The sequence below is a fragment of the Melozone crissalis genome, unplaced genomic scaffold (assembly GCF_028551555.1).
Source record: "Melozone crissalis strain CALT ecotype California unplaced genomic scaffold, PUWL_Pcris_2 ptg000007l_1, whole genome shotgun sequence".
Taxonomy (NCBI): Eukaryota; Metazoa; Chordata; class Aves; order Passeriformes; family Passerellidae; genus Melozone; species Melozone crissalis.
The window spans coordinates 6,553,663-6,573,432 of record NW_026535785.1 but is presented as its reverse complement, the minus strand read 5'-3'; the positions used below and the strand labels follow the sequence as shown (position 1 = coordinate 6,573,432).

Here is a 19,770-nt window from a genome sequence, read left to right as displayed (position 1 = left end):
CAACTCCTTAAAAAACAGAAAACCCAAACGTTTTTGGTAACAAATGTTAAATCTTTTCCAGATGAGGTGTGTAGCCAGGAAAAGAGGGCAAGTTCCACCTCTCACCCCAGGGAGGACTCACTGCTGGGCAGTGCTGGGGTCCAGAGCCCCTCTGTGCACAGCCACGTTGCGAGGAGCAGCCTTTCCCTGTCCCCATGTCCCCTCTGCCACAAGCTACACCACCCTGAAACACAGTATTTACAGACCACAGATTCCCACATCACAACACTCCCTGTGCCCAACACGTGGACCTGGAGCTTTAAAGGGCAGAAATAAAAACCACCAAGCATCCAACCCAGACGGAAAGAAGACTCCAAAGAAACACCAAGGTTTGCACGGCAATAAAAAGATAGCCCTTCTAAAGGAGGTCAATAAATAGGAGAACTAGAAAAAATCAATTGCTTTTTAAGTTCAGCACATAAAGCCCAGTTCCACCCCCAGTGGGTGAGGAGGAAGTGAGGGCTGTGGGAATGCACAGAGGAATGTGGCTCTCTCCCCATCAGCATGGGTTTCTCTGCCCTTGGGCTTCTCATATCCACAGAGCTGCCCCTTGAGAGACAGATGCTACTGGCCAAAACCAGTCCCATGGTTGCCCACCAGCAGATAAACCAGGGGCATGGCAGGGGGACACAGCTATGGGAGGAGTGAGGGGTGTGGGGTGGGAGAAGCCAGGGAGCTCGGCTCTGCCTGGCCATTCACCCCAGCCAACCCCCCTGGAAGGAAAACCAGTTTCTCCTGAGACATATCAATTCTACAGCGAGCATTTAAATAGCTTGAAGAAGTGCAAAAATCAGCTCAGGGATGGCAGGGTGTCCTCAGAAGCACCCTACTCTTCATGGAGGGGTGGGACCCTGCACCATCAGCCTGACACAGCTGCATCCTCCGACGCTGCTCCATGGCCATGGCAGAGTGATGCTCCATGCAGAAAACTCCAAATTTCTTGACCCCCCCGCCCCACCTCTCTTCACCTCCCAGTTGGATCCCTAAGAGTCAAAAACCTCTGGGCATCTGCCCAAGGGCTCTTCAGCAGCCACCGCATTTGCATTCATGTGAGAAGGAAATATCTCTTACAATACAGGTATTCAATATATATTTGAAGTCAGTTGAGGCTGAGCCAGCCATCGCCTCCACTAACGCCAGCCCAGGGCGTGAGCCAGTGCCTGCTTCCCAAGGCCTTGGCACCCAGCTCCCCCAGCTCGGGCTCCTGGGGATTCTGAGGGGTCACTGCCTGCGTCCTCGCCACCCCTTGGAGAAGAAAAAGGGGACCCCTGCCACAGTCCCCCCGCACCAGCTCATGGGGACGATGTGGGCTCCCTGTCTTCAGGCTTGTCGCTTTTGGAGGACTTTGGCTTCAGCAAGATGAACCTGTTGAGGAGGTCGGTGTCCGAGCTGGCCTGGGCACCTGCATACGCCTCCCCTGGGGGCAAAACAGAGGCTGGGCTCGCCTGGTGGGGAAAGCTCTGAGGGCTGGAGGAGCAGCATCTCCTCGGTGTGGGGTGGGGACACTCACCAGCATAGCTGGAGGACTCGGCCATGTTCTGGGAGCCGGTGATGTGGTGCCAGTAGGCGCTGCGGGGCAGCATGGTGGTGGGTGTGCAGGGATAGGAGAAGTGCTCAGTGCCCTTGTTCAGCAGCTGCAGTGGATGGGGGGAGGAGGGTGATACAGAGCCCCCAGAATCTCCCCCAGCCGTGTCCCCCCTCAGCATGGGCTGGAGCTCACCCTGACATTCTTCTCCATCTCCAGCAGGACCCTCTTGTGCTGCTCAGCGATGGCCAACGTGGCGCTGTGCACGCGCTGGTAGATCTGCTCACCCTCCTGCGTCTGGAAGGTGTAGAGACCTTCTCCTGCATCACACATCCTGTGGGGACAGGGCACAGCATGTCACCAAGGTCTTCAAGCCAAGGCATGATGAACAAAACCCACCCAGGTGACAGCTGGGGCAGCTTCCCTTACTGTTAGAGCTGTGCCTAGGTGCAGATCTGGGACCAGAACCAGCTCCAAGCCCTGCCTGCCATGGGCACACTGCACAGCCATGGCCATCACCCCTGTGGTGATGCCAGCAGTGCCACTGCCTGCCCACCCAGCTGGAGGAGGGCACACATGATCCTGTCCTGGCAAGGGTGCCACCTCACCGTCCAGCCTCGAAGGTGAAGCGGGTGGCGTCGCGGCCGTAGCGGCGCAGGGAGCAGAGGGGCCAGGAGAGCAGCTTCACCCGCGGGTTGTGCGTGTCCCAGAGGTAGATGTTTTCGTGGGTGATCTGCAGCTTGCACTCGCCATAGACGTCCAGGTTGGGGCAGGGGAGGAGGAACACGTTGAACCGGTCTGGAAAGAGGGGAAAAAAAAATAAAAGAAAATAAAATAATCAGCGGGGGGTGCAGCAAGGCGGAGCCCCGGGCGAGCACTCCCCGCCGCGCTCACCCGTCTGCTCGCACTGCACACCGGGCGCCAGCAGGTCGGGCTCCCCCAGGCTGATGTCGTTCAGGCGGGCGCCCAGGCACTCCACCGACAGCGTCTTGTACCACTCCTCCGCCTCCAGCTCTGCAAGGCACCACGGCAGCCCCTGGGCGACCCTGGCCACGCCGGGTGCCCCACCCAGCACCCTCGGCCCGGCTCCCCTGGGCGCTGCCCCGCACCTGAGTCGCAGGTGAAGGTCCGGGCGGAGTCGTCGGTGAAAACGATGGCCACCGCCTGTCTCTTGGTCTCCTTGGGCAGCCGCGTGATGCACTTGACATTGCTGATCTCGGTGACCTGCGGAGGAGCTGGGGGGTCACCGAGGGCTGCTCCAGACCCCAGCTGCTGCTCCCAGCCCCTGTTCCGACACCTGCAGCGCCCGGACCCAGCTGCATCCCCTCCGGAGCATGGGGTGACAGGCACCCAGCGAGTCCAGGCAAGGCAGGAGCTGTTCTGGCACGGCTCCCCGAGCAGCGGCAGCCCCCCATGACCCCTCCAGCGCACCCCCTCACCTTGGGGCACCCCCGCAGGCACGCTGACTTCTCATCCGGGTATTTCTCCAGGCGCTGGGGCCCTTTGCTGGAGGATTTGCGGAAAACCAGCCAGCAGCGCCGGTAGATCTGCCGGACAGAGAGCGGCGGCTGCTCGGTGCCACAGGGGCTCCCTGTCCCCACCACAGCCCCGGCCCCATCCCCAGGCCCCGCGCCTGCTCCTGCTGACCCTGCTGGCCTGGGGACAGGAGGGGATGCTGGGGACAGGGCTGTGCCCGGGCTGCCATCATCCGCCCCCACCCCCCGCCAGTGCTAATTACAGAGCTTAATTAATGAGCACAGACAAAGCTCCCAAGGGGACCGCTGTTCTGGCATTTCCCCGTCCCCTCTCCTGCATCCCCTGCCTCTGAGGGTGGTGGGGCCACCGTCCCCAGGCATGTCCCCCTCCCCTGGATCCCGCTCCCTCTTTGTTCTCCCTAATTAGCATGAAATTACCCAGCATGCTCGTTGCTGCGGCTCCAAACCACGGAGATGGGCGACCAAACCCCTGACCCCCCCACCTGTGGGTGCTGCACCCCCACACCACCCGAATTTGCACCCAGCAGCTCCAGCCCCTCCCGGTGCGAGGCATCCCCCGTGCCAAACTGTGTGTGCAGGGAAACTGAGGCACGGGGGAAGGGAAGGCTCACAGGCATTCCCCAATCCCTGGGTGACCTGGGACAGGTGAACGGGTGTTGCTCGGTGCAGGATTCGGCCAGTGCAGATGCTGCACCCCTGGGGCTGCTGGGTGATTTGGGTACCAACAAGTGGCCCGTCCCTGCCATCCCCCACTGCTCTGCCACCACAGCCCCCAAAAGCTGCTCATTCAACCCCAAAACAGGGGCACAGGGAGCCACAAGAGGGACCTGGCCACGTCACGTTATTGGGAAACCAGCACCCCAAATCCACGGGTGTTGCCCTCCACATCTCCCCATTCCCCAAGATCTCCACTCACCCCCAGCTTCTTGCTCTTCATCCTCACATAGCCCTGCTTGATGATGTCGTTAAAATTCGTCGCCATGGCGATGGCTCGATAGGGTAGGGGATATTTTGGGAGGGGGGGGCTGCCTTCACCTTCGCCCCCCCCTCTCCATCCTCTTCCTCCCTACCCCTCCTGTCTCACCACCGGCCCAGCTTGGTGCTAGCAGCGTCCCCCATGCTGGCTGGAAAAGAGAAATGACAGATCGACGGGTGACATCTTCCTCGTCCTCCTCCCCCTCCTCCTTGTCGTCCTCCTCCTCCTCCTCCTCCTTCCCCTCCTCCTCCTCCTCCTCCTCCTCTTCCTCCTCCCTTCTCTGCCTGAACCATCCGAGTGGAACAGTCCGGTGTTAACCCCTGCCAGCACGGCGGAGCCAGGGTGGCACAGACCCGCGGTCAGTCCCTGCCGCCAGCTCCAACATGTGTCCGAGGGGACACCGCACCACAGCTCGCCCGCCGGTCTCCATTACCTCGCACTCCCCTCCTTCCTCCCAGGCTGCTCGGCTGGGCAGCAACACGGCCCCGGCCCCTGGCACGGGCTGGGTGCGGTGGGAGCGGCCAGGCCGGCTCTGCTCGGGGCTCTTTCGGCCGGCACCGGGGGCCAGAGGGACCCCGGCTCCCAACCTCGCCCCCCGGTGTCACCGAGCCTCGGTCCAGCCCTTCCTGAGCTCAGCCCGGTCCCTGCAGCTCCCCCAGCCCCCGCCGGCGGCACCAGGTGCGGACCGGGTTCCTTTGCCAGGTGGAGCAGTCCCAGCGGAGGCAGGAACCCAGGAGACAGAGCAGGGCCATCCCCGGGGATGCTCCCCCATGGCAGCGACACCCGGGTCCCCAAAGCCCAGCGGGGGGATCGGGCTGGGACAGCGCCTTGGGGACCGCGGCTGTCCGAGAGAGGCTGCGTTCCTGTGGGGGAACACCCCCCATTCCCCATTCCCCCATTCCCCATTCCCCCATTCCCCATTCCCCCATTCCCCATGGCCATCACCCACCCGCGCACACCAACACCCCAGGGAACCCAGAGCTGCTGGGGGGCACCCCCTGCCCCCTGCCCCCCACCTGTCACCTGTCACCCCCACACCCGGCACCCCCGGCCCCATCACCCATCACCCCCGCTCTCCCACCGGGACGTCCCTCCGGCCGTTGTCACCTCCCTCCCGTTTGCCCCGACGCTTGTCAGCCCAAACCTCGGTCCAGCCCCGTCCGGTGTGCCCCGTTCCCCGCCGCTCCCGCCGCCTTACCGGCTCCCGGTGCGAGCGGAGCCTCCGCGTCCTGCGAGCCCCGGAGCGGCTCGGCCCCGCCCGGCCCCGCCCCGGCCCCGTCCCGGCCCCGCCCCGGCCCGGTCCCCTCCCTCCACCCCCGGGCTGCCCAACCAGAGCCACAACCGGCCGCCCTGGAAAGAAAATTCCATCATTGGGCTCTGGAGGGAACAGCCCGCAGCGGCTGCCGGGCGGCGGCAGCAGCCTCGCGTCCGTCCCTCGGCTCAGGTGTCACCGCAGCCCCGCTCCGCGCCCCCAGACCGGTGCCAGGCATTCACTAAAGCTGCCCCCGGGCACCCTCGCGGGCTCACTTGTTGGGCTGTAAAAATGTGAATAATCGCTGGAAATAAAAGGGCATTAAAAAAACCCCATGAGCAGCAGCAAAGAGCTGCGCTTTTAGCCAATCAATTAAAAGGCAGAGCGAGGGGATTAGCTCACCGAAATATTAATTTTTAATAAGGTTGTGTCTGAGCGCCTCCAAAGCCCCCAAGGCCCTGTGCTGGGGGGCTGGGCTGAAGGGGCTGTGCTGGGGTGAGCAGCAGCCTCAGGTGAGCAGCTCTGCACCCCTGGGTGAGCACCTTTCACTGCACAGGCCCAGGGACAGGCTTTACCCCACACCGGGCTGGAATCCAGCCATGGGGACAGCAATGCCAGTGGGTGACATCCAGGCCCATCTCCCTGATGTGTCCCCTCCCACCCTCCCTCCTGTGTGGGAACAGACCAGCAGCTCACACCACCACCAGAGCCTGGTGCCCATCTGGGCTCTGTATTTATAATAAAAAAATCATATACAAATACATACATATATATAATATATATAAAAAGAAGTGGGCAGTTTGTGGCTGCCAAGCTTGGTGCCTCTCTTGGCCTGCGCCTCCTCCTCCTGGGCTGCTCGGTGATGCTGGCTTTGGCGGCCACACCAGTGTCCCAGGAGATGCCAGTGGCTGAAGGGCCACCCAGTACTGTCCAAGAGGCGGTGGGCTCTGGAGCACCCCTGGGCAAATTCCTCCGCACCGCTCCGTGCCTCAGTTTCCCCCTCTATACAAGGATCACCGCACAGCTGGGCCCCGTGGTGACACACTTGAACGCAGGGGACTGATGTGGCACGTCCTGCGGTGGTGGCACCGCCCTGGGCTCTAGGGCACCTGGATCTGCAGGTCCTCATCCTCGTCGGGGTCGCTGGTGCCGTCGCCGGCGTCGTCGGGGCCGAAGCGGGCGCTGCGCATCTTGCCGAACAGCGGGGCGCTCTGCTGGCGCCGCAGCCTGCAGGGACAGCTGCTGGGCTGGGGGCAGCCTGCACTCCCCTGCACCCCCGACAGCATGGCTGCACCCCAGAGATCCCTCCCTGCAGCCCTCACTGAGCCCTGAGCTCCCCCACTGCCTGGGGCCAGCTGGGAGCTGTGGATGGGGCACAGGCTAAACCCCTCCATGGATGGGCATCCCTGTGCTGGGCAGCAGAGAAGGGAGGTGTCATCCCCCTAAACTGAGGAACCCTCAAAACCCAAGAACCCTCCGTCCCCAGGAGCCTGCGGTGGTTTTAGCTCTTTGCTTGCCCTGTGGTGGTTTTAGCTCTTCACATGCCTTTGTGTGAAAATTCATCCAGAAAATTTTATGAATCAAATTTGAAATCTAAAGGCCAAGGATCCAGTGAGATCCAACCAGTCCACCACACTTTACTGGAAAGCATGAATTATTTAGGGTTGATTGCACAGGGAGTCTGGGGTGGGGGGGGGCGATGAATCCTCCATTATGCTTCCATGATTTAATGCAGATGTCCCAATAAAATAAAGGACGATTATAAACACCCCCCCAGCGCCTCCTGGAGCCACGGCATCGATCCCACGGCCATTTCAGCTCTTTACTGCTGGAGAGGCAAAGCAGGGCTGGGGAAAGTTTTAAGGGCAAGAAACCTCAGCTCCCACCTCCCCAAACCGGTGTGGGATTGCCAGCAGCCTGCCCTGGCTGTGGGTACTAGTGGGTGCAACCCTAAGCAGCATAAAACTGGGCTGTGCCGGTCTGTGGGCAGCCTCGTGCTGGTTTAACTGGGAGGTGAATGCCACCCAGCTCAAGGTGGGGTGAAGACAGCTCAGAGGATGGCTGTGCCCCTCCCGAGGGTGTCACGGACACTTGGGCCATGGGTTCAACCAGGCAGATGCTGGCTGAGGGATGGTGGCAAGGAGAGCGTCATCCCATCCTGGCTGGTCCCCACGTGGCTCCCCCAGCCCCTGCTCACCGTGACTGCAGGTGCTCCAGCTGCACCTGGAAGCTCTCGCTCTGCTCCGTCTGCTCGTCCAGCGACCGCTGCAGCTTCCGCGTCTGGTTGTGGGCCTCATCCAGCTGTGGGGTGGAATGGGATGGGATGGGGTGGGATGGGATGGTGCTGTTAGCAGCTGTGTGGGGAGCAGAACAGCTCCCTGAGCTCCTCCACCAGCGTGAGCTTTCCCACCTCATCCTCAGCCTGGGCCAGCTCCTTCTTCAGCTCCTCCACCCTGAGGCGCAGCTTCTTCACCTCCCCCTCGTGCTGCTCCACGCGGCGGTTGGCGTGGGCCAGCTCGGCCATCTTCTCCTGGTACTGCTTCTTCAGCTTGGTGTGGATGTGCTTCAGGTCAGCCAGCTCCTGTGGTGGGCACGGGGAGGGGGCTGAGCATGGGACAGCCACCCCCACCATGGGTGTCCCCTCCTCCCTCCCCAGGGGTCTCTCCCATTGTCCCACCCCATGACCCAGGAGCTGATGGAGCAAGTATGGGATCACCACCATCCCTTGAAGAGTGATGGCAAAATTTGGGCTTGAGGGAGTCTTTGGGGAGGCTGAGCCCCACAACAGCCACCCAGGGATGCGGTGGTGCGGGACACCTCCCCTGTGGCACCTTGTTCTTCTCGAAGAGCTCAGCCTGGATGGTTTTGAGGTCAGTGTCCAGGGCACTGGCTGTCTGGCGCCGCTTGCGAGCCAGCACCTCCTCCAGGTCCTCGATCTGTGCCCGCAGCTTCTTGTTCTCCCTCTCCAGGTTGAGCTTCTCGGTCTCCAGCCGCTCCCGCCGGCCCCACTCAGCCGCGTTCTCTGCCTGCAGCCTCTCCATCTGGGATAGGGCAGGGGGTGGCTGGGGGGCAGCAGGAACCCCTCTGTGCCCCCTCAGGCCCCCAGGCTGGGGTCTGGCCTCACCTCTGCACGCAGCTCAGCCAGTTTCTTGTCCATGCTGGAGCGAGCCCCCAGCTCGTCCTCCAGGTCCTCGGAGATGCGCCCCAGCTCGTCCTGGTGAATCTCCTTCAGGATGTTGAGCTGTGGTGGGACATGGCACCAAAGGGGGCTGTGAATGTCCACCTTCCACCTGGGCCCTGCCCACACACATCCACCCAACCTCTACAGATGGACCCTCTGCATCACTAGCACTAATGAAAATCCCTTAACAAGCAGCCTGGAGTTGGGAAGTGGCTGTGGGCCACCATGTCCAGCAGGATGTGCCACCCTGTGAGGGACAGGCCACCCCCTGGAGCAGCTCTGTCCCCAGGCACCTCGCTCACCTGCTTCATCACCTCCTGCTTGTTCTTGTTGAGCTCCTCATACTTGATCTTCCACTGGCTGAGCTCGCCCTCCAGCTTCTCAATGTTCTTGCTGAGCGCCAGCTTGTCCCTGGGGAGAGGCAGTGACAGTGACAGCCTGCAGGACCCATGGGACGTGCCACCCCAGCGGGGACCAGGCTGGCATCAGCTGGCAGCCTGCAAGGACGATGCCCCAAGCACTCACTCCCTCTCCTTGAGCAGCACTTTTTGGGACTCGTCCAGCCTGAGCTTCAGGGCGGTGACTTTGGTGGCGTCCTCCTCCGCGGCGCTGACGTCCTCCCAGAGCAGGCGGCTCCGCTCCTGGCGGCTGAAGGAGGCCCGGGGGCCCCGCTGCTCCCAGCTCTCCTCCTGCTTGCTCGGCAAGATGTTTTCCATCAGCTCCAGCTCCTGTGGCGCCGTGGGTGGCCCAGCACAGGGGACAGGGTGAGAGGGCTCCCCAGCCCTACAGCACCCAGCCCTCACCCCATAACCAAGGGCACCTCTCCTTCCATCCCCAGGGATCCCCTAAGGCTGATGAACAGGGACTTGCCCTCCCAGGGGAGCTCCCACATGTCACCACACTCTGCTGCCAGCTCCCTGCCATGCTGGAGATTATGTATCAAAAAATTTAAACCAGTTTATGACACTGATCTCACCCAGGACTGCCACATGAGTGACCTTTTACCAGGAGCTCTGAGCACACAATAAATGAGCAGCAGGGGGTTCCAGGGGAGAGGATGTCCCTGGGGACCAGTGTGGAGCCTGTGGGGGATGCTCACATTAGCCTCAGATTTGTCACTTGGCAGCTGTGCTGTCAGGTGGACATGTCACAGCATGGCACCCCGAGCAGTGACTTCTGTGCTGTGAAAGAGCTAACAGCAGCACAGGAGGGATGGCTGCAGCAGCTGGGGTAATGCCTGAGGTGGCTCTAGTGTGGATCCCCCCTTCCTCCTCCTCCTTCTCCTTCCTTCAGCAAAAACCCTGCCAGAAGCCCATAGGGACACCCTGGCAATCAAGCTGTGGCTGGGAGATGCCACCAGCACTGCCAATGCCACCATCCCTGTACTGGCACAGTGATTTTTGCCTAGTGCCCCCAAAGGGAAAGCTCCAGGAAAGGGACTGGTGCCAGCGCCAAGGTGATCTCACTGCATGGGGCTGTGATGGCTCTGGATCTCCTCAGGATTGCTCTGAGGAGTCTGATCCCCCCAGTGCTCTTCCAAGAGGGATCTGACTGTCCTGTACTGCTCCAAGAGGGGTCTGAGCCCAAAGTGCTGCTTGGAGGGAGGGGTCCGACACCCCCCACACTAATCCAAGAGGGGTCTGACCACCCTGTACTGCTCTGAGAGGGGTCTGTCCCTCCCAATCCTGCCCCTAGAGCAGTCCCCCCACACTGCCCATTTTACAGGACAGGCAGTGCTGGTTTGGAGGTGCACAGACAAGGATGAGGAGCTCCCCTGTTCCCCTGGGTCAGCCCCGCACGCCCACCTTGGCTTTTTGGGGCACCTCAGCCCCCACATCCCGCACGGGCTCTTGCTCAGGGCCGGCGTCCCCCTCTGCTCCGTCGGCGGGCGGGCTGCCGGCGCTGCCCTGTGCCTGTCCCGGTGCCGGTGCCCGCGGTGGCGGCGGGCGCTCGTCGGGCCGCTCTCGGTCGCGGTCGCGGCGCAGGCTGGCCAGCTCCTTGGTGAGCGCCTCCAGGCGGTGCCGCAGCTGCCGCACCTCCTCCCGGGCCCGGTTGCGCTCGGCCCGCACCTTGCTCCACTTCTCCCGCCAGTTGGCCGTGCAGTCCGACCACCAGCGCATCGTCTTCTCCATCTGCGCCGCCCGCGCCCGCGCCTCCTCCAGCTCCCGCAGCCGCAGCTCCTCCCGCCCTTCCCAGTCCCCTTCCAGCAGCGCCGGCGGGGGCCCGGGCGAGGGGGTCCCGCTGGGGGGGGACGGGGAGGGCTCGGGGGCCAGCAGGGCCAGCAGGGAGCCCCCCGGCAGCGGCGGGGAGCCCGCCAGGCGCGAAGCCCCGCTCTGGCTCATGGCTCGGGGCTCCCTAGGGCATGGCCGTCACCGTCCTGCACCCGGGCACCTGCAGGAGACACCGGGGTCAGCTGGGGACGGCGGCTGGAGGGAAGGGGCGGCAGGGCACGGTCCCTGGTTTTGGGAGTGGCACACTGAATGATGAGATCCCTGGGATGGGCTCTAGCCAGGTCCCCAGTGAGGACCCTGGCCATGTCCCCAGCCAGGTCCCCAGTGAGGACCCTGGCCATGTCCCCAGCCAGGTCCCCAGCGAGGACTCTGGCCATGTCCCCAGCCAGGTCCCCAGTGAGGACCCTGGCAATGACCCCAGCCAGGTCCCCAGGTGGCAGCCAGCGACAGCCCCAGCCAGATCCCCAGTGAGGGGATCCTCCACCAGTGAGGTCCTCAATGAGGACCAGAGCCCACAGCCCACAGCCACCGGCATCTGGTCTCAGCTTGGCTCTGCAGGCGCCTCTGCCAGCACACCACAATGAAGGGAAGACATCTACATGTCATTCGCATGATGTCATCTGCATGAGGTCATCTGATGACATCATCATCATCTGTGAGCCTCCCAAACCATCCCTGCTGCTGGAGTTGGGGTACTCGGCTGCACCCCAGCAGCTCCAGCGAGGGTTACAGCCCGGATCTGGAGCAGCAAAGCAGGAACAGCTCCGGAAGGAGAGCCCGGAGCTGCGGGATTGGCGTGGCAGCGGGACGTGTGTCCCGGCAGCTGGATGTGCTCTGCGATGATGCCGCAACAAAGGGCCGGGGCTGGGTGTCCCCATCCCGGCATGGAGCTCACATCCCGGCCTGGAGCTCACCCCCGGCGCGGCCGGGCAGGCAAACCGCCCCAGGAAACCTCAATGCGAGGCTGCTGCGCGCCCTAATGGGATAAGTACAGGGTCCGGCCGCGGCTGCCCGCAGCCCCGGCAGGTTCCTGGGACGGTGCAGCCCAGACCTGCTACCAAATCCGGCTGGGCTGGGAGAGCCGGTGCTGGAGCAGCGGGAGCAGAGGCCGATAGCAGCTGTGGGATTTGCATGGGAGAAAGAACTAAATTTTCCGGTGATATCTGCAGAAATGGTGAAGTCTTGCTAAAACTCAGCAGCAAGCCCAGGCCCGTTCTCTCTCGGCTGCTCCTGGAGGAATCCCAGGCATTGGCAGGACCCGGCACAAGCAGCGCCCACGGGAGCAGAGACGGTGCCCGGGCACCCACGCAAAACCCACGGAACGCATGCCGGGAACCGGCAACCGTGCAGCACCCACGGGGGCATGAGGGCACCCCTGGAACATCCACGGGGAGCACGAACACCCATGGGACACCCGCGGGAAGCACGCGTGGAGCACGGACACCCCCGGGAAGCACGCGTGGCTCACGGACACCCCGGAACAGCCGCGTGGGTCACCGGCACGGGCGGATCGCGCCCCCTCCGCGGGGCTCCCGGCGGGGCCGCCCCCGCGCCTCCGCATTGGCGCCGGGCTCCGTCACTCACCGGCCGCGGCCCGGGCGGCGGGAGCCCCGCATTCCTCCGCTCCGCCGGAATTCCCCCCGCTCCGGCCGGGAGGCACCGCTCGGCCCGGCCCGGCCCCGCCCGGTTCGCCACGGCCCCGCCCGCCCCGCCGCGGCTCGGCCCGGCCCGGCCCGGCACGGCACGGCCCCTCCCCCAGCAAAGTTTCTCGCAAGTTTCCCGGTGCCGCCGGTGCCGCCGCCCGCCCGCCAGCCCGGCCCAGCCCAGCCCAGCCCGGCCCAACCCAGCCCAGCCCAGCCCAGCCCGGCTCGGTTCGGCCCGGTCGCTCACCCGGCGGTGGCGGCGGCGGCGGTGCGGGCGGCCCGCGCGGGCCGGGGCGCTGCGGCCGAGTCTCCTCCTCCTCCTCCTCCTCGCCCTCCTCCTCCTCCCCCCGGCGCCGCTCCCGCCCCCCGCCCGCGCCCGGGGCCGGTCCGGGCCGCGCTGCGTGTCCTGCCCCGTGGCACGGGCGGGGCGGCCGCACTGGGGGAGCTCCGGTGCTCGGGGGCTGCGGGCAGCCCTGCCCGGCGTGCCGGGGCTGGGGGCTCGGACAGAGAGCGCTCCCAGGGCTGGGACCCTGCCCGTGGCTGCTGCTGGGCTGCGCACACGTGTCTGTCTGTCCTGGGGACGCGTTGGGGGACACGGGGCCCCCCGGGTGAGCGGTGGCCGCGTGGTGTCTGCATCCCCCCATACACATCCATGCTGGCTCCCTCCTGGCCAAGCAGCAAAACCCCAAACCACCATTTTGCCCCTGTCTCTTTCCCTTTGCTGGATGCCTTTCGGACAAAAAAAAAAAGGGTTTTTGTTCCGCGGGACGTGGAATCGATGCCATGGGACGCCAACAACTTTTTCTCCCCCAGGATCGAGCGAGGCTGGGGAAACCAAACCAAGTTAAAGCAAAACTTCTTTCCAAGATGGGATTTTTTTTCCAGCTGGAAACAACCCCAAAAAGCTGGAGGCGAGGGATGCTTTCCTCTCCTACGCCCCTATCCCAGCGTCTTGTGCCAGGGGAGCCGGCGCCGTCTCTCGCAGCCGGTGAAGCGATTTTGCAGGCGGCTTGGCCAGAGCTGCGGGTGCGTGGTTGCGGCTTTAACCCGCTCCCGGCACTAAAACCGGCAAAGTTTTATCCAGGCGTGCCTTTACTGTTTGCTCGGACATGCGTGGCTTGGTGACACCAGCAGGCTCCAGGATGCATTGCAGCATCCTGGGATTTGTGGAGTTTACCCTTGCAAAAATCAAACCTCCTTGGTGTGGGGCGTGTCACCGAAAGATGTGGCCAGTGATCCACTTCTGTGGCCCAAGTGACCGACTTCTGTGGTCCAAGCATCATCGTCCTGGCGCCCTTCTCCTCTGTTCTGGGTTTCCAGCCTGGCCACGGCCAGCAGGACCCCTTAAATCTGTTCCCAAGGATAGGTCAGAATGAAGCAGAGGATTTCCCTAAGTCATGAACTGAGACCTGGAAATGTCGCAGGAGTGGCTGCAGGCGCTGGGCGAGCACAGCGTGGCACTGCTGCCCCACAACGAGCGCTGCTGTGGCTGAGTCAGCCCTGCTCCCGGCGACTCTGCTCACGGCCACATCCCTGCAGCTGCACCCAGCAGGCAAGATGAAGCTTTTGGGGCAAACCTAACCATTTTGGGTAAAAAAAGACCTTTGTTCCCTCAGTTAGGCCAGCTGGCGTTGCTGGAGGGCTGTGTTGTGGTCAGTGGGGGTGTCATGGAGTGGTGGCTCCATCCTGGCAAAAGCATCCACTGTGCTGTCACAGGATCGGACTATCCTGAGTTCAAAGGGACACACAAGAAACACTGAGTCCAACTCCTTGTTCCTTTAGGACAACCTGAAAGCAAACCATGTGACTAAGAACATCATCCAGACACTCCTTAACCCTGCCAGGCTTGGTGCCATGACCTCTTCTCTGGGGAGCCTGTCCCTGTACCTGACCACCTTCCCAGTGAAAAGCCTTTTCCTAATGCCCAAACTAAACTCCCCCTGCAGCAGCTTCACTCCACCTCCCGTGTCCTTTCCCAGAGAGTGGAGATCAGCACTCTGTGCCCCCCAGGAACCCCTGGCACACCTCATTTTCCAGGCAGGCTGGGCACAGCCCAGGCTGCACACACAGCGAGGATGCCGGGCACAGCTTGCACTGCGGGACGGTTTGGGCACCCTGACACTCTGGGCACAGTTCTGGGGCTAAAAGCTGAATCTCTGGGGGCTGGGAGCTGCTGCTGGGGGGCTGCAGCTCGGGGTGCTGTGTGTCCTGGGGACAGTGGGGCTGCTTCACTGCCCGTGGTGTCCCTGTTAGCGCCCAGCCCTGGCCGCTGCTTCTCTTTAGCAGCGCGTTTGCATTGTCCGTGCGGGTCCCCTCCGTGCCGGCTGAGCCGGGCTCTGCTCCGCTCGGACACCCGCGGGGCGCTTGGTGCAGGTCCCACTAGATGGCACAAGGATCGCAGGAATGGTCCCACAGCGGGAATGTGCAGGCGCAGGGACGGCCGGTGGCGGTGAGCGGTGCCGAAGTGTCCCCCGACAAACGGGAGGGGACCTCTGAGCCCCCTTGAGGAGCTGCCGCTGCGCATCTCACAAGCGGCAGATCTCCGGTTACATCCCCCAGATCCGCTCGGTGCCAGCACGGCTGCAGCCTGCCAGGAGCGGCTGTACGGCTGGGGCATCCCCAAACCACCCCGAGCCTGGGTTTTCACCCAGGACAGCATCACACCAGAAGCCCTCCCTCTCACCCCAAATCCAGCGCAGGGGTGGAGGCCACCTGCAACCCTGGGGCGGCGGGTGAGCAGGGCTTTGTCTGCACCGAGCAGACGAGTTTGGGTGGAGGAGAGGATGAGTAAGTGAGCCGATACTCGCCTTTCCTCCCGCTCTCACTGAGGAAGGCAGAGCCCAGCAGAGCTCCTCAAGGTGACCCAACACTTTCGGGAGGAGTTTAAGCAATCCAGCCTGTGGAAATAAATAGCCGGGATAAATTGCAGGGACAAAATCCATCAGTTGGGGGCGGCAAGTCGGTCCTGAGCCCGTGGTGCATCCGCATAAACCAGACATCACCTGGAAATGTTTATTGGGGTTTTTCCTCTCCTGATGCTGAGGTTTTGGAGCTGGAGATCCCACTCTGCCTGCTGGAGTGCAGACCAGCATCGCAGCACGGCAAATCCGCCTGTGGCGACATCAGGGTCCCCACAGCCCCCAGCCTGTCCCCGCAGGGTGAGCCAGGGAGGAGCCACGAGCTGCTGTGCCCGTTCCTGGCCCGGTGGCAGGGACAGAGCCCCACCGGACACGCTGCCCATCTCTGCCGAGTGACATTTCCCTTTCTGGCTCCTTCCCGCTTCTGGGCAGCGAAGGAAGCCTCTGGCTGCTGTTCTTTGTTCCAGGCACAAAGGGCAGCCAGCGCCGCCGCGTTCCGGCAGTGCCGCCGCCTCGGACAAAGGCCCGGCCCGACAAAGGCCAGGCCCGGACAAAGGCCCCCGGACCAAGGCCCGGCCCGACAAAGGCCCGGCCCCGACCAAGGCCCGGCCCCGACCAAGGCCCGGCCGGACAAAGGCCCGGCCCGCCGGGGCTCTGCGCCCCCTCCCCGCGGTGCCCCGCTCGCTCGGGGTGAGCTGTGCATTGCTCACCGCCCCGGCCGGGACTGCAGCTATTCACTGAGAGCCCGCGGCCTTGGTGAGCTGCCAAGTGCCCGACCTTCCCCCATGAGCCCCATCGCGGCAGAGTCACATCCCAGCCCTTTCCGTGCCCTTCTCCCCATCTCCAGATCTGGGGGTTTGTGCTGTGAGTCACTCTGGCTGCCACACATCCACCTTGCTTAAAACAATCACTCTGTGATTGCCTCCTGGCAGCGGGAACATGTTGCAGACATCTTTTATGGAAAATCCTTTCCTTAGGATTTTTCCTCCTGAGAAGCTGAGAAGCCTCAAGAACAAAATGTAAACATTGATTATCTGCTGCTGTGGAATGCAACAGGTGGATCTGTGATTAGTCCATGGTAAATGTTTCTAATTAATGGCCAATCACAGCCCAGCTAGCTCGAGCAGAGAGTCTGAGACAGAGCCTTTGTTATCATTCTTTCCTATTCTATTCTTAGCCAGCCTTCTGATTAAATCCTTTCTTCTATTCTTTTAGTATAATTTTAATGTAATATATATTATAAAATAATAAATCAAGCCTTCTGAAACATGGAGTCAGATCCTCGTCTCTTCCCTCATCCTCAGACCCCTGTGAACACGGTCACAGGAGCTCAGCATCGCTGGGAGGTCTCCAGGGAGATAAACCTTCTCAGGACTGGTGGGAATGCTGGTTCTTGGGTAGCTGAGCCCGCTGCTGGTGCCCAGGGCTCACCCTGCCTTTCCCCAGCCTGGCACACCAGGAGCAGGCTGAAGCACTCCCCGGGGAGCAGGGGTTGGGATCGAGCTCCCCACACCCTCCCCAGTGCCACAGTGCCAGGGCTGGCTCCATCCAGCACCCGGGCATGGCGGGAGGGGGCTGGCCCCTATAACGGCACCATTTACCTTTCTGGGCACCTCGCCTGGCAGGAGCCAGGGCTGGGCTGCTGGAGGGGCTGTGCCATCCTTTCCTCCCCAGGAGAGGAGGGCTGGTGGCACCACGGTGCCTTCAGAGCCAGACTTGCATCCAGGAGCAAAACTGTGGAGTTATAGCAAATGCTACAGATTTTGGGGAAACAGGCATCCAGGAAAAACACTGAATCCACGTGGGAAATGGAAGGTTTGGAGCAGACCTTGGCTCCGTTTTGGGATCTGCTTTTGGGACTTGCCTGCTGGGGAGCTGATGAGCGCAGTTACTGCATCCCACGGGAGCATCCTCACCTGGTGCTGCTGCAGACACCCGCAGGGACCAATTTCCCCCAGACTTCCCTGACATCACCGGGGGTTTATTTACAAAGCCGAGCCTAAACAAACCATCCGATTTATTGCTGTGCCTACAGGTTCGGGTTTTACTGCCTTGGCACCTGTCGTGTCGCTGTTTTCGTTGAAGGAGAAATCCCGACGCGGGTTGGGGCGGACCCACCTCCCCACCGGATGTTTTGCCAGGAGGAAGGCTGAGGAGGAGGAGCAGCAGCAAGGAGGGGAGCAGGAGCACCCACAGCCGCTCAAAGGCAGCTGAGGCACTCCTCTAGAGACCCCCAGGGCTGTCCTGGCATTGCTCACCAGATTCGGATGAGAGATTTAGGGGCATCCCCTCCCACCAGCCCCTTTCTGCTTCCTCATCCTCATCCTCCTCCATCCACCGGAGCTGGGCAGGGTGGCATTTTGCTGGGAGCACCCAAGAGGTTTTGGGGAGGGGTCTGGGCACCCTGGCACCGCTGGGCAGTGGGGCTGGCACATCCCTCTGCTGCAGACGGCGCCAGGGCTCCCCTGCCCACGCTTGTCTCCCCCATTTGGCACCAGCCCGGTGCGACGTGCCCTCTCCTGCCGCAGTCTGCCCATCCCCTCGCCCCGCCGCCGTGATCTGCTGGCACATTCCCTCCCTCCCGCCCGCCGCCGCAGCCTTGAGGAGCTTTTAGCAAGATTTCAGGGCTTTTAGAGGATTTTGGAAGTCTTACCGTTCTTTTGGAGCTTTTAGGAAATTGAAGGGGTTTTAGGAACTTTTGGGGCTTTGAGGAACTTTTAAGAGGTTTAGAAACTCTTTGGGCTTTTAGTAATTTTTGGGGTTTAAGGAACTTCAAGGATATTCAGGAACTTTTAGGGCTTATGGGGTTTTAGGGCATTTAGGATGTTGTAGGGTTTTTGGGACATTTTATGGCTCTAGGAGCTTTCAGGGCTTTCAGGATCTTTTAGGACTTTCAGGAACTTTAAGCGTATTTAGGCGCTTTAATGGATTTAGGAGCTCTTAGGACTCTTAAGAAGTTGTAGGGCTTTCATAGGAATTCCCCAGCTGAAGCAATAAACCCTTATCAGGCCGAGTACAAGGGCAAATGTCCCTTCCAAGAGACAACACAAGGATTTCCTCCCTCTTGGTGCTCAGGCAGAGTCTTTGAAGGTCTGTCGACTCAGAGATAATCCCGACAGCACCAGCAAGTGCAGGCGTTGACCTAAAAATAACTTCTGATAACATCGAATGCAGACAAAAGACTCTTTGTTCCACGAGCAGCAGCAAAAACTCCTTTCCTCGCTGCTCCGAGGGGTCTGCACCCAATTCCCCTCTCCGGGAGAGCCTGGCTTTAGCAGGGCCATTCCCAGGCGGTGGATTTATGGCGTTTCCCCAAGGAGCCGGTCGGGATGACCGCGGTGGGAGGGAGGTTTGGCTCCCCGCGATGCTCTGGCTGCTGTGAGCGTGCGTTTGAGAGCTCGCCCGGCTCCCCGAGGCGTGGGGACAGCCAGACTTCAAAGGCAGCTCTGTCAGCCACGGCCCGGCCGCTTTAGCCACGGTCCGGCCATGTGAGCTGCTTCCCATGGGAGCCTTGTCCCGTGGCAGCCGGGGAAACTGAGGCTTGGAGCTGGGAATTCAACCATGCAAACCGCGGGATGTGCCCTGCTGCGGGATCCCAAAGCAGCCATGGCACCCGCGGTGGCACAATCCCATGGATCAAGGTCCATCCCCTTCCCTGCTGCAGAGGGAACTTGTTTGCACCCTTCCCCCTGCAGAAAAGTCTCATTCGAGCCATTGAAAATATCTGCAAGAGCAACTATTTACCCAGGGCACTTCCCGGAGCTCTCCCCCCGCCCTGCTCCCGTCTGGGCTTTCTCCAGCCCGGCTGTTCCCGGGGCACACACAAAGGGCCGGGTGCGGGCGCTGCAGGAGCGGCTTTACCCGCTCCAACAGCGCTGCCTGCAGCCCCGGGCGCCATCTCCACCATTTCCAGCCCCGGGTGCCCATCTCCACCATCCCCAGCCCCGGGTGCCCATCTCCACCATCCCCAGCCCCGGGTGCCCGTCTCCACCATCCCCAGCCCCGGGTGCCCATCTCCACATCCCCAGCCCCGGGTGCCCATCTCCACCATCCCCAGCCCCGGGTGCCCATCTCCACCATCTCCAGCCCCCGGGTGCCCATCTCCACCATCCCCAGCCCCGGGTGCCCATCTCCACCATCTCCAGCCCCCGGGTGCCCATCTCCAGCCCCGGGTGCCCATCTCCACCATCTCCAGCCCTGGGGAGGGTGCTGAGGGTGGTCGCGGCCAGGCTCCACACCCCACACCCCATCCCACCTGCTCCAGGGGAGAGCTGTGTATCCCTGCTCTGGATCTGGGCTCCCTGCCCTGCTCCTTTCCTCCCTCGCACCGTGCTCCAGGGGTCACCGGGACACTCCGTCCCGGCTGCTTTCCCATTAATTGTTATTTTTTAATCCCGTTGGCAGCCAGGCGTGCAGCCTGCCGGCCCCGCCGCTGGACGCCCGCCAGCCCGCAGCTGAAGGGCGCCGGGACGCGGCACGCCCGGCTGTGCCCAGCCCGGCTCCCCAGCCCACGGTACCGGTACCGGTACCGGCCCAGGGGGGACGCAGCCCCCGGTGCTGCCGGCCCGG

The 19,770-nt window shown here is 62.5% G+C and overlaps 2 protein-coding genes across 2 annotated transcripts; both read right to left on the bottom strand.

Moving 5' to 3' along the window:
- Nucleotides 1–1,106: 1,106 nt before the first annotated feature.
- On the bottom strand, nt 1,107–5,300 carry DOK4 (docking protein 4). Its single transcript, XM_054296339.1, has 9 exons — nt 5,235–5,300; nt 3,977–4,184; nt 3,004–3,111; nt 2,674–2,788; nt 2,459–2,578; nt 2,173–2,362; nt 1,760–1,898; nt 1,550–1,673; nt 1,107–1,456 (listed from the first exon to the last, which is right to left on the bottom strand). Exons 2-9 carry the CDS (start codon nt 4,040–4,042, stop codon nt 1,332–1,334), a joined length of 987 nt encoding a protein of 328 aa, XP_054152314.1. The 5' UTR covers nt 4,043–4,184; nt 5,235–5,300; the 3' UTR covers nt 1,107–1,331.
- An 812-nt stretch (nt 5,301–6,112) lies between these two features.
- CCDC102A (coiled-coil domain containing 102A) lies at nt 6,113–10,811 on the bottom strand. Its single transcript, XM_054269484.1, has 8 exons — nt 10,275–10,811; nt 8,995–9,197; nt 8,772–8,880; nt 8,413–8,529; nt 8,120–8,329; nt 7,699–7,869; nt 7,486–7,589; nt 6,113–6,515 (listed from the first exon to the last, which is right to left on the bottom strand). Exons 1-8 carry the CDS (start codon nt 10,809–10,811, stop codon nt 6,389–6,391), a joined length of 1,578 nt encoding a protein of 525 aa, XP_054125459.1. The 3' UTR covers nt 6,113–6,388.
- Between the last annotated feature and the right edge of the window lie 8,959 nt (nt 10,812–19,770).

Coding starts and splice junctions, on each gene's coding strand:
- DOK4 (XM_054296339.1), bottom strand. CDS start 4,042: ATGGCGACGAATTTTAACGACATCATCAAGCAGGGCTATGTGAGGATG. Junction 3,112..3,976: donor TGAAGAGCAAGAAGCTGGGG/GTGAGTGGAGAT, acceptor TCTGTCCGGCAG/ATCTACCGGCGCTGCTGGCT. Junction 2,363..2,458: donor TGTGCAGTGCGAGCAGACGG/GTGAGCGCGGCG, acceptor CCCTCTTTCCAG/ACCGGTTCAACGTGTTCCTC.
- CCDC102A (XM_054269484.1), bottom strand. CDS start 10,811: ATGAGCCAGAGCGGGGCTTCGCGCCTGGCGGGCTCCCCGCCGCTGCCG. Junction 7,590..7,698: donor TGGCCCAGGCTGAGGATGAG/GTGGGAAAGCTC, acceptor TCCACCCCACAG/CTGGATGAGGCCCACAACCA. Junction 6,516..7,485: donor CTGGAGCACCTGCAGTCACG/GTGAGCAGGGGC, acceptor CTGTCCCTGCAG/GCTGCGGCGCCAGCAGAGCG.